The 12,773-nt window shown below is 45.4% G+C and overlaps 1 protein-coding gene across 11 annotated transcripts in view; it reads right to left on the reverse strand.

The window, feature by feature from the left end:
• Nucleotides 1-12,773, reverse strand: part of ARMC8 (armadillo repeat containing 8) — a 526,273-nt gene that overhangs the window by 315,678 nt on the left and 197,822 nt on the right. For all 11 annotated transcript variants that reach the window (XM_069225737.1, XM_069225740.1, XM_069225739.1 and 8 more), the window contains exon 5: nucleotides 12,574-12,671. In XM_069225737.1, the coding sequence (XP_069081838.1) occupies nucleotides 12,574-12,671 (98 nt within the window). The remainder of the gene's footprint in view (nucleotides 1-12,573; nucleotides 12,672-12,773) is intronic.

Consider the following 12,773-nt stretch of genomic DNA (forward strand, 5'->3'; position numbering starts at 1 on the left):
TGAAGATATTCATGCTGAACCAAGGTTCCTTCTCACTGCTTCCACTATCGTGCCTTTATTTTTCTGCCTATGCACTGAGTGGATTGTGTCTAAGATAAATGGAAGAATTGTAATCAACATTACTTACTTCAGTTTCAGAGAAGCAAAAACACTGTTTTTGTAACTCACTCATTCCCCTGGATGGAGAGGTAATCTGTATACCAACTGGGTTACTGATCTACTTGTATACATTGTTTAGCACATGAGCATTAATGTATGCCATTTAATTGTGACACGTCCCAATACTTATGAGGCACAGCTGTTTTCATCACAATCACCATGGGGTATCACATTTGAAAGTGGTTATGGAAGCATTATCCTCAGATAACCTCCAGTACAATTCCTGGATAATGAAAAATGTCCTAGCTATTGTAACTAAGTTTCATTCCTATTAAGGACACAGAGGTGAGGATTATACTTTCCTTCCTTTGCTTTTATTAACAGCAGCCATTTCATGAAACTTTAAACAATCATTCCCATGAACCCCTGGGTATGAAGCAAAATAACATCCAGTAGGACAACAACAGCTCCAGACATCATCCAACCAGGTACAAGCAGTCCCCAATATAGTCCTTCGTTCCTGTTGCCACTGCCTCTTTCATTGCGCGAGTCATGCCTTTGCCCTCTCATCATTTCTCCTGTTTACTAGTTTCAGTCCCGAGGGAAAAAGAGCAATTAGAAAGAAGCCTCAAGTGGAGTTAAAATCCTGCACAAGAGGCAACAAAATCCACATCCCAAAGTCATCAAATCTATAGCACAACAATATAAAAAACATCAACAACTGAGCATAAAAACTCAATACTTAGCAGAAAAACAAGTATACCAGGCAAAAGCTTGCCCACTAAAAATCTGGGGCCCCTGGAGAGAGGGGAGAGAAGAGGTTGGCTAGGGAAGGATGAAGGATGCTTGCTGTGACCATAGGTGGACCGGGCATCAACCAAAAGTTGAACGAGATGGGCCTCAGGCCTGCTGTGAACACTAACTGGAGAAAAGCACTATCGGCCACACTGCTGTCCTGTTCCAGCCCAATCCTTGGGCGGCTAACTGTAATACTGAATGTGTGTTTGCCTGCATGTCCTAGACTGTTTTGGAGGGGAAGGGGTGGGGGGTTATTATGCTGTTTGTTTCTTTATGCAACAACTAAACAAAGAGAGATTTGAAAAAAAAAGAAACTCAATACTTAGTAGTCATGGGGAGCGTCAACTGGATCAGAGTACATTGGGAGGATAATTCTTGCCTCCAAGTCCTTAATACAACTGAAACTTTCCATTATGATAGCTATGCCGGAGATGAGGATTATGCTATTTCATAGCTTGCTTACCACCAGATGAGCCATATCCAGCCTCAGTTTAAAACAGAACCTCTTAAAAGTAGAGTCTGAAGACCAATCGCCGAGCTTATGGTATCTTCCAGATGGGTACCCAGACTGAAAGCCTTCAAAGCCATTCCCCGCCTCCCCCTCCCAAGCAGAATGCTCTATGGAGAGTTCCAACTTCCTGCATGACCCACCTCACTGAACTGGCTATGGCTGGGGAGGAGACTGCCCTTTGCAGTATACATAGAGCAATAAGGAGTAAACGCCTGGATTGGATTGGCCTGGAATGAGTAGAAGCGTCAGAAACCTGGGGAGACAGATTGGAAAATCCCAAGAAGGCTACAGAAGAACTGGAACCCAAACTTGAGCCTTTCAAATGGGAGTGATCAGCATCACTTTCGCCTGCTGCCGCCTGATCTGGGCTGAGGCCTGAGTGATCATTGTAAATGAAGGAACGGTGTGGGCCCTCTCCTGGCACCAAATCTGGAGAAATGTGTCTGTGGCCAAAGCTTGCAGGTCCAGCCTCCAGCTGAAAAACCTGGGCAGCTGATGGTCGAGCCTGGATGCAAACATGTCCACCAAGGATGATCCCCACCTGTCCTGAAGTGTGGCAGACACTAAAACTTTCAGATGTAGCTTTCAAAGACTAGAATCCCAAAAATGGTGAGAATGGCAGTCCGCCACCTGATTCGCCGGACCGCGGAAATACTCTGCCTTGACCGATATCAGTTGGTCCAGGCAATAATGCCAGAATTTGGTGACTAGATCGGAAAGAATTATGGAGCGAGTGCCCCCTAGGTGGTTGATATATTGGACGGCCGATATGCTGTCCATTGTGAGGAGCACAATTGAATTAGGTTTCTGGCCCAACACCAGACCGCAAAGGAACTGACCAGAAGCTCTAAACAGACCACAAACCTCCTGTGGAAAAATGTCTACACTTCGTGCCCCATCCTGGCCTGCTGCTGTTGGATTCTATAACGAGATCTCAGCCAAACACCAACATGTCCATGGCACCCATGCTGATATGCCAAAAATCGCCCTCCCACTCCATGCTTCTATATGGGAAAAACACAAGCTGACTTCCTCCTGCACCTCATTCGAAAGGGAGACCACTTGGTTGTCAGTGAGACCCTTCCACAGATGGGCAGATTTGAGACGCTCCGGTGGGCAGCTTTGAAGGGGCCCGGAAAGATGGCCTGGATGGAATATGAGAGGAGGCCCACCAGTGAGCAATCTGACATAAGGAGACATGCTGCCTGGCCAGGGTCCTCCTAAACTCATGACGGATCTTCGTCATTTTTTTTTAGAGATGGAAAACTTAGAGTGGCTGTGGTAGAATCACAAAACCCAGAAAAGTTGCCTTATGAGAGGGTACTACAAAAGACAACTGTGTGTTTACCACAAATCCAAGGATTTCCAGAAGGGTGACCGCTGATTGTAGGTGGATCGACAGATTTCAAGGACACTGGGCCCGAAGAAGCATGTCGTTGAGAAAGACAATAAGGCACATCCCCTGCACCTGCAGGTACACTACAAACTGTTTGAGAGCATTTGTGAAGCACCAAGGGGCTGAGGAAAGACCGAAGGGCAGAGTGGAAAAATTGAATGTTTGCTGGTGCCAAATTAACTGGAGAAACCGCGTATAGCTGGTCTATCTAATCTAACGGATGCAGCACATCTCGCAGGAGGAGTATACCCTCTATTTTGAAATGGCAATATAACAGTCATGCACTGAATTCACTTAAGCTGATGACTGAGTACTGGCCCTATCTTTTTGCTGACTAAAAAAAGGTTTCTGATATATCCACGGGGATGCAGAACCAGTGGATGTATAGCCTCTTTGGCCAGAAGTAAGGTAACGTGTGTCAGTCAGCAAGCCCTCTGGCAACGAGAACTGTATGGACCTTTGGTGGTAGTCCTGCCGGGGAGAGCCATAAAACTCGATTTGAAAACCCTGAATTGTTTGCAAAACCCACACACCTGTTATGATAGATCTCCAGACAAAGGAAAAATTAGCCAGTCGGCCCCCTACATTTAGAAGGTAAAACAGGCACTCATCAGACGTGGAGCAAACATTGAATCCCTTAAAACCTCTGCCTCAGAAATGCTGTCCTCTGGCCGTGATATTGCCCTTGCCCTCGAGGAGGATACTGAGAGAAAGCCCTGCCAGCCGAGCGCCCCCCTACCTTGACCAGCCCCCTGGAAACTCCAGGGTGTAACCATCTTTTTAATGGACAATTGGGCCTTGTCCAAAGAAGTGAATGTATTTATAAACTTGCCCAGTTCTTTAATAAAGGATTCCCCAAAGAGTCCCCTCTGGGCCATGGGCCCTGCATCGGACCAATGGCATCTGGAAGTTTAACCAGGCACACCCCCCAGGACACATCTGTACCCGTCTTAGGGTCTTTCATGAATTTTGCAAGGAATGCAGTAATTCTGGGATCCAATTTACACCTTACAGAGAAGGACTGGGACATTCTGCCCAAAGGTGGCTATGGGTCTCTTTCTCCAGTGGTTTTCAAGCATGGCCTGCCACTTAATTCTTGGATGGGGCCAACTTGGAGGACCGAGGATGAAGGCTATCATCTGGGGCTAACATGTCAGACCCTGCATCTAGAGCATTGGGTTCTATGGGGAGGGAAGGGGGCAGAGAGGAGTGACGCCAAGGCCTGAGGGGCCAGCCTCTTCACCGGCGTCCATGTGAGAGTCATCATGTGGGGGATATGGGGAAACCGGTTGAGGGGGATCAGAGATTAGCCCAGCCGGATCCCAGGACAGGAGAGAAGGGGGGACCTTGGCCAGGAAGGCCTGCTTGAGGCGTGCAAAATCATCCTAATCATCTCCCACTTCACATCGACGGATCAGAGGGCCCCAGGGCTTCTGTAGGATCCTGATTTGATTTGGAAAGCTTGGCTCATTTTCACACAAGTTGCTGCGAAAGGCGTTCTAAAAGAGTCCATGGCCTCTGCCACCACCCTAGATATTGAGGCATCACCTACCTCATAGAAGTCATGGGAGAAAAGGTAGGTGGGTCCCTTTCTCTCTGATGTCATTAGCGACTTATATGGCTGAAAGCACAGTAGGAACCAACATCAGAGCAAAGTATGGATCAGGAAAGCACTGCAATGTCCAGGTACAGACAAAACAGTGAACCTAACAGGGAAAAATGTTTTTGAGCAGGCAAAGTGCTGCAGTTTTAGGGGCAGAGGTTCTAGCAAGGGTACAGAGGTGGACAAAGCCGCACTGCAGATGGGTCTAAGCCTGGGGACTCCTCACCCGGTGCAACTATTAACAGAGGAATCCTGCTGGGAGCATGTCCCCAATGCAGGCTGCAAGTCCGTAGCAGTAAGTACAGACCCTCTGGGCATCCAATAATAAAATCACACAAAAACTGACCCTGTTTAACAGGGCATCTAAATTAGAAACACAGAATAGGGCAAATTGGTAATATGGACCCCAAGCACTACATGGTGTCTGTGGGAAAACGGCTCCCTGTTGCAGTCCCCCCCCCCCCACCCCCTCCCCCACTTTTTGCCTGGTATTGATGCTGCCTTGACTAAGAAGTGTGCTGGGACCCTGCTAACCAGGCCCCAGCACCAGTGTTCTTTCACTAAATATGTACCATTGTTTCCACAACTGGCACACCTCTGGCACACAGATAAGTTCCTTGTAAAGGGTACCAGTGGTACCAAGGGCCCTGTGACCAGGGAAGGTCCCTAAGGGCTGCAGCATGTGCTGTGCCACCCTAAGGGACCCCTCCTGTAACACATGCACACTGCCAGTGCAGATTGTATGTGTGGGTGAGGAGAAAAAGGCAAAGTTGACATGGCATCCCCCTCAGGGTGTCATGTCTACAACCCACTGCCTGTGGCACAGGTAGGTCACCCCTGTAGCAGGCCTTACAGCCCTAAGGCAGGGTGCACTATACCACAGGTGAGGGCATAGCTGCATGAGCACTATGCCCCTACAGTGTCTATGTCCATTCTTAGACATTGTAAGTGCAGGTTTGCCATATTAAGTATATGGTCTGGGAGTTTGTCAAAACAAACTCCACAGTTCCATAATGGCTACACTGAATACTGGGTAGTTTGGTATCAAACTTCTCCGAATAATAAACCCACAATGATGCCAGTGCTGGATTTATTACAAAATGCACACAGAGGGCATCTTAGAGAAGCCCCCTCTATTTTACCCAATCCCTCAGTGCAGGACTGACTGGTCTGTGCCAGCCTGCCACTGAGACAAGTTTCTGACCCCCTGGGGTGAAAGCCTTTGTGCTCTCTGAGGCCAAAAACAAAGCCTGCACTGGGTGGAGGTGCTTCACACCTCCCCCTTGCAGGAACTGTAACACCTAGCAGTGAGCCTCAAAGGTTCAGGCTTCGTGTTACAATGCCCCAGGGCACTCCAGCTAGTGGAGATCCCCGCCCCCCCGACACAGCCTCCACTTTTGGCGGCAAGTCGGGAGGAGTTAATGAGGAAAACAAGGAGGAGTCACCCTCCAGCCAGGACAGCCCCTAAGGTGTTGTGAGCTGAGGTGACCCCTGCCTTAGGAAATCCTCCATCTTGCTTTGGAAGATTCCCCCAATAGGATTAGGGATGTTCCCCCCCTCCCCACACAGAGGAGGCACAAAGATGGTGTAGTCACCCTCAAGGACAGTAGCCAATGGCAACTGCCCCCCAGACCTAAACACACCCCTAAATTGAGTATTTAGGGGCGACCCTGAACACAGGAAATGAGATTCCTGCAACCTGAAGAAAGAAGAAGGACTGCTGACCTGAAAGTCCCGCAGAGACGATGGAGACGACAACTGACTTGGCCCCAGCCCTACCGGCCTGTCTCCAGACTCAAAGAACCTGCACAGCGATGCATCCAGCGGGACCAGTGACCTCTGAGGACTCAGAGGACTGACCTGCACCTAAAAGGACCAAGAACCTCCCGAGGACAGCGTCTCTGTTGAAAAAACAGCAACAAGAAACCAACTTTATAGAGACACTTGGCTCACTCCGGAAGCGTGAGTCTTCACACACTGCACCCGACGCCCCCAGCTCGAGTTCAGTGGAACCAACACGTAGAGAGGACCCCCAGGCGACTCCACTGACGTGGACTCCCTGTGTCAACCTCCCTGCACACCCACAGCGAAGCCTGCAGGGAGGATCCAGAGGCTCCCCCTGATCGCGACTGCCTGGTAACAAAGGAACCAGACACCAGGCATCTGCAGCCCCCAGGACCGAGAGGATCCACCTACCAGTACAGGAGTCACCAGCAGGCGGCCCTCATCCTAGCCCAGTCGGTGACTGGCCCGAGAAGCCCCCCTATGCCCTGCCTGCATCGCCAGAGTGACCCCCGGGTCCCTCCATTGCTTTCAACGCAAAACCCGACACCTACTTTGCACACTGCACCCGGCCGCCCCGTGCCGCTGAGGGTGTATTTTGTGTACCTGTGTTTGTCCCCCTCACTGCTCTACAAAATCCCCCTGGTCTGCTCCCCAAGGACGCAGGTACTTACCTGCTAGCAGACTGGAACCAGAGCACCCCTGTTCTCCATAGACGCCTATGTTATTTGGGCCCTCGTTTGACCTCTGCACCTGACCGGCCCTGTGTTGCTGGTGCTGAGGGTTTGGGGTTGCCTTGAACCCCCAGCGGTGGGCTGCCTATGCCCAGGAGACTGAACTTGTAAGTGCTTTACTTACTGAGAAACTATTACTTACATCCCCCAGGAACTGTTAATTTTTTGCACTGTGTCCACTTTTAAAATAGCTTATTGCCATTTTTGCCAAAACTGTGCATACTACTGTTTTAATTCAAAGTTCCATACTTACCTGTGTGGAGTACCTTACAATTTATGTACTTACCTACAATTTGAATCTTGTGGTTCTAAAATAAATTATGAAAATAATATTTTTCTATATAAAAACCTATTGGCCTGGAGTTAAGTCTTTGAGTGTGTGTTCTCATTTATTGCCTGTGTGTGTACAACAAATGCCTAACACTACCCTCTGATAAGCCTACTGCTCGACCACACTACCACAAAATAGAGCATTTGTATGATCTAATTTTGCCACTATCAACCGCTAAGGGGAACCTTTGGACTCTGTGCACACTAACTCTCACTTTGACATAGTATATACAGAGCTTACTTCCTACAGTATCCCTCTCCAGGCGGCAAGGCTCTAGGGCTGACGGCAATTGGCTCCAATCCCACTGTGAAGGGAATTTCAAAAGTTGCGAGTCAAGCGCAATTGTACATGCTGAAGAGAGTGCCACCTAGCAGGTGGGTGAACACACCACAATTGTGAACTGCACCAGGATAAGCCAGCCGCGAAGGAGAGTAATCGCGTTCCAGGGGCCTACCGTCATGAAGCACATCACATTGACAAAAAAAACAGTTTTATCAGCACAAAACACATAATAAATCCAACACTCTACACAAACACAGGAAGAGAAAAGGGGGATCGCATCTTGGCTTCAAGCAACGAAGAAAGAGGCAGTGGCCACAGGAACAAAGGACTATATTTGGGGTTGCTTGTACCGGATTGGATTGTGCCTGGAGCTGTTGGTGTCTTACTGGATAATGTAATTTTGCCTCTTTCCTAGGGATTCAGGGGAAACTGTAGTTTGTTAGGTTTTCATGAAATGGCTGCTGTTAATAAAAGCGAAGGAAGAAAGCATAATCATAGGCACTGGTCAGGACATAGAATCTATGTTAAGAGATATCTGAACAAACCTGGATTGTACAATGGCAGGCCTGGTAAAATGCACCTTTAACAGAGAGAAATTGAAGTTTTGCATTGGAAAGCCTCACTCCTCATGCTTGACTGTTAACTATCTGCAAGTAAAATAGCCAGAGTAGGGAAAAATATTTAAATGAAATTCCCCCAATGCACACCTCGCTTTGTTTTTAAAATTCTGCTTGGGCATTTTACCTACCAGAGTTTATCAAGCCAAGTTTGCTGATGGTTCTTCTGGAACCAATTGCTGAGATTATAAGTTTTGCAGGGCAGGAGACACTAATACACTTTAAGCTGTTTTGCATACAAATGAAGGGCCTTCACTCTAAATGGTTTGTACCATTGTTCAAGCAGTTCTTGATTGTAACTTGAACTAAAGCGCTTTTTGTTACAGTCAGATAATACGGTAATGCACATGGCAGTGGCCAATTATATTACGGCTACCTGGACAGTTACTAGAAGACACTTGTCAGCCCAGGCTTTAGCCAGCAACCAATTATGTCAACATTCCTTTTCCCTAAGCACAAGTCCACTGTCCCACAGATTGTTACCTAATCAATGAAAACCTTGTCCCCTTATACTTTAAAGCCTTTTTATGGGTCTAAGTACATATTATGAATTATGGAAAGTGGTGATTTAAAAAAAAAAAAAAAAAAAAAAAAGAGGGTTGCTATTTGCTTCTAAAATGTTGTAATGGTTGCATATTTATTTGTGTATTTATTACTGTACCATTTAGCCTATGCATTCAAGCCAATTTATGGTAATAAAAAATACTACTATACTCACTAGGTTTGTGAGGTACGAATCACCTTCTACACATTAAAGATTAAAGGAGTCTACTGTCCTCATTTTGCTTTTTTTATGATTGCAGGATGCACTATGGAAAAAAAAATCTGCAGAGGTTCGGCAATTCCATATTTTGGGACATATATAACCCATTTTGGTGTGGTATATATGTCAAACAGAAAAAAAAAATGAGAAGTATTGTTTTGATTTTCATACACTTTTGTCTAAAAGCCATTGCAAACAAAACAAAAACTTGCCTGAAGCTAAGCTTGTAAATGTAAATGAAACACAGAGCTGATACGAGATCAAGGGCAAAAATTCAATGACATTAAAGATCTCCTTCAGCAAGGAAACGCAAAGGCCAGATGTCACAAATGAGGCAGGGGGATTAAGTTGTCACCAGGAGATTTATAAAGCAGTCCCTCAGAAATATCAAAGGAGAAATTGGTGTGGAGAAAAAGGAAGTGCAAGAGGAATTCCAGGAAATTAGAAAATATGTCTTTGAACAGAGTGCAGTTCCTGGAAGAAACAGCCTCTATAACAATAGGAACTTAGGGCTTCAATCATCTTCCTGAAGGACCAGAATATAATTCTACAGGAGAAGCAGAAGGACCTGGAAAACAGGACCAGAAGATATAACATCAGAATGAAGCAGATTCCAAAAGCAATTGAATTTAGAAGTGTAAATAATGATCATAAACCCTTTAATCTGTTTAAATCATGCATTTAATGGTGGCCCTGTTGAATGGGGAAAATTAAGTCCTACCTGATATTCTAGCTTAGGTCCACGACCTTGAAGACAATCAAGCAATAATACCAAACCCAAAATGAAGTAGTGATGTCTCCTATAATAGGGCACATGTTCAGATTTTTCAAGATCTCTCCCTCATAATATAAATGAAAAGGAAATCCTTCAAGTAGGTGACAGAATGTCCTAGAGACCACAAGGGCAAGTACAGATGGGGGCATCCCTTATGCTTCCAGTTCAAAACACACCCCACACACATACACACCCACCGCCACACACCCACCCACCCACCCCTACACATCTACACCTACACACCCCCACACCCAAGACATCTTCTTTTTGATACCTTTCGATCCTCCTGCACCTTCTGCAGGATGTTTGCAAGCTGTAACTGAAACCTTACGAACAGTTGATATAGAAGCCATCCCCTAAGATACCATTCAGAGGGCACAGAATAGAGGATACTTCTTGCTCAGAGCTGTGAAACAGGGGTCTATGTAAGGACATTCCAAACCAGAGAATTTCATGTCTGTTACTTCAACATAAAGTTCCTATTCATTATCCACTAAAGACAAACAGCTCCAGGCAACCTCTCCTGTTCACCATGATGGTGGTGGTGTTGTTGCCTGGGAGGATATAAATAACATGCCTTGAGATCGAGGGAAAAAAAGCCTTTAGGGAGCAGAGCTGCCTGAAAGTCTTAACACCTTGGTGTGCATTTGATGCTCTTAATTGGGCCAGAGACCTTACGTCCTCATCTCCCCCAGATAACCATCCCATCCAAACATGGAGGCGTTTTTAGCAACTGAGGCATGTGACTGCAGAAGAAACACTGAGACAATGGAGGGCACATTCACCAGTGGAGATCCAGGAAGAAAAAACAGGTCTTGATGTGAGCCAAGATACTACCTTGATGCTGCAGCCAAATAACTGTTAAGCACCACTATAGGGTCCCCTTTCACCATCTGGCGTGCGGCACCAACAGGATCCAGAAAGCCATTAAACCCTGCAGGTGAAAGACCATCGAACAGGGATCCGAATGTTATTTAAAGACATCAGAATTGTATCACAAATAACTGAGATCCTCTGAGGAAGAGCAAGCTCTTAAAAAGGTTATGTCCAGCACTACTGGTTCTGCTTTCACAAGCTAGTCATGCAGGAGTGGAAGTATATGAACTCCTGACTGGCTGAGTGAAGCCTTGCGGATAACCATCTTCCATCTTCATTGTCCTCATAGGAGGAGTTCTCCCTCCTATGATGATCATACGTAAAATCCATTTTAGGGATTGCTCCTCGTCTGGAAACGTACGTGTAGGAGATAAGTGATTATCGACTTGAACCAAGAATAACTTGGCCCCCACTCTCTGGTGATTTTCAGCTGCATTTGGGGTAGGGGCTCGCAAGCTGAGTTGTCATGGCTGGGCCCCAAACACCACATGTAGATGCTGTGGCCAACCAAAAAAGGCATCTTCTTTTGATACCTTTCACCAGGGTTATAACACCAAGAACATTGGAGCTGACATTCTACAAAGTAAGCATGAAAACTGATGAGGAATTTTGCACTTAATACCAAACAGCTCCAGACTCACAATGTTAAGCTGAAGAAAACAGCTAGGCAAAAGGTTTCCAGGCACAGTGGCCCCCTTTTGCACCCCCGAAGAGAATATTCATAAGGTGAGGATTATATAGGAAGACATATCCAACAGAACTAGATGAAAATTCATGACAAGATGCTAAATATTCTAAAGCTCTAATCAAACACCTGCAGGGATATTTGTTGAGTCTCATCTGCAGCACCTGAAACTAGGCTTATCATAGATGCACTCTATTGGTGAGTTTCAACATTTGAGAGGGCACATTGTCATTATGGTGACAGTAAGAACCTTTTCTAAAATGGCCCACTTTTCACTACTCAAGTAAAAAACCTTCAGTTATCAATATAGTTCAGGTTTTCATAGCAGGTATTATTTTACAAATGAAATGGTATATGGTGGATGTATGCTCCTGAAATTCTCAAGTACTTTCTTCAACTGAAACAGGTGGTACTCCAAAATGCTAAGTATATGAAATCTACAAATTACATTTGACAATGGTCACCTCCAGCTCCGTACTTGCACAAAAGGGTATGCTCTCAGTGAATACTCACTGGAATCTTTCTTGTCCATTAATGCCTTGGTTTACCTAATTTTGTGTGAATTTCCTTGGAAATCAGGAGCATAAAACCATAAACCAGGGCACACAGACTCTAAGCCACATGCTTCTGTTCATAAGTTAAGCTTAATACCTCTATACAGGGTAATAAATTGGCACCCATTTTGTGTCTTGTATTTAGCTTTTCATGATGCAGGGAGCTAGGGGCCTGTTCTAGGCATCTTTGGAAACAACGGCATGGTGTTAGAAGAAACCGGCATCTTCATGCAGGAAAATGTATACCCTAAAAGAAGTTCCATGATGTCTATCATGATCTGTGCATATATTATTTCAATACTTTGCAGACTATGCCCTGTTTCTGTAGCTGTTGCCCAATCAAACAAGGGTGTTTTAGAGAATTTAAGAGAGTCCTGCTTAAGAATGAAGGTTAGTTGGTTCCATTTGAATTTTAATACCCTTTCCTTTCGGCATAGAGGGCAAAGGCTGTTAAAAACTGTCTTAAACTGTGAGATCATATTAATGCCTGAAACACAAGTTCAAGTATCCATGAATTTGTTAGATAACAATACATAATCTATGTAAGAGCCATCAATGCTGATGCAACTTCGGGAAGTTACAAGTTCTGTGGCATACTACTGTCAATAGTGTGTTGTATCTTCATTAATGTGACAGTATTACTTTGTCTGGGAAGCAAAAAAAAATCTATAAAAATATTACAACAAATAATAGTGGTGCTATCTCTACACTCTGTATCGTCAAGTACCCACAAATGAGCTGTAATAGCAGGTTCGCCTAGAACGTACTGTGTAGAGCAGCTCCACTGGAGTAACAGGGCTGGTGAAGATGGTACGGAGACACCGGAGGCAAGCTTCAATAAACTTCAGGTCTGGCGACAGTAATCCTATGAGTGCAAATGGGAGAGCAGGTTTCAGTTTGAGGTCCTATTACTAAAAGTAAACAGAATAATTTAAAATCATAAGAAATAATTAAATAGGAGTATGTA

This window comes from Pleurodeles waltl, chromosome 3_1, assembly GCF_031143425.1.
Source record: "Pleurodeles waltl isolate 20211129_DDA chromosome 3_1, aPleWal1.hap1.20221129, whole genome shotgun sequence".
NCBI classification, from domain to species: Eukaryota; Metazoa; Chordata; class Amphibia; order Caudata; family Salamandridae; genus Pleurodeles; species Pleurodeles waltl.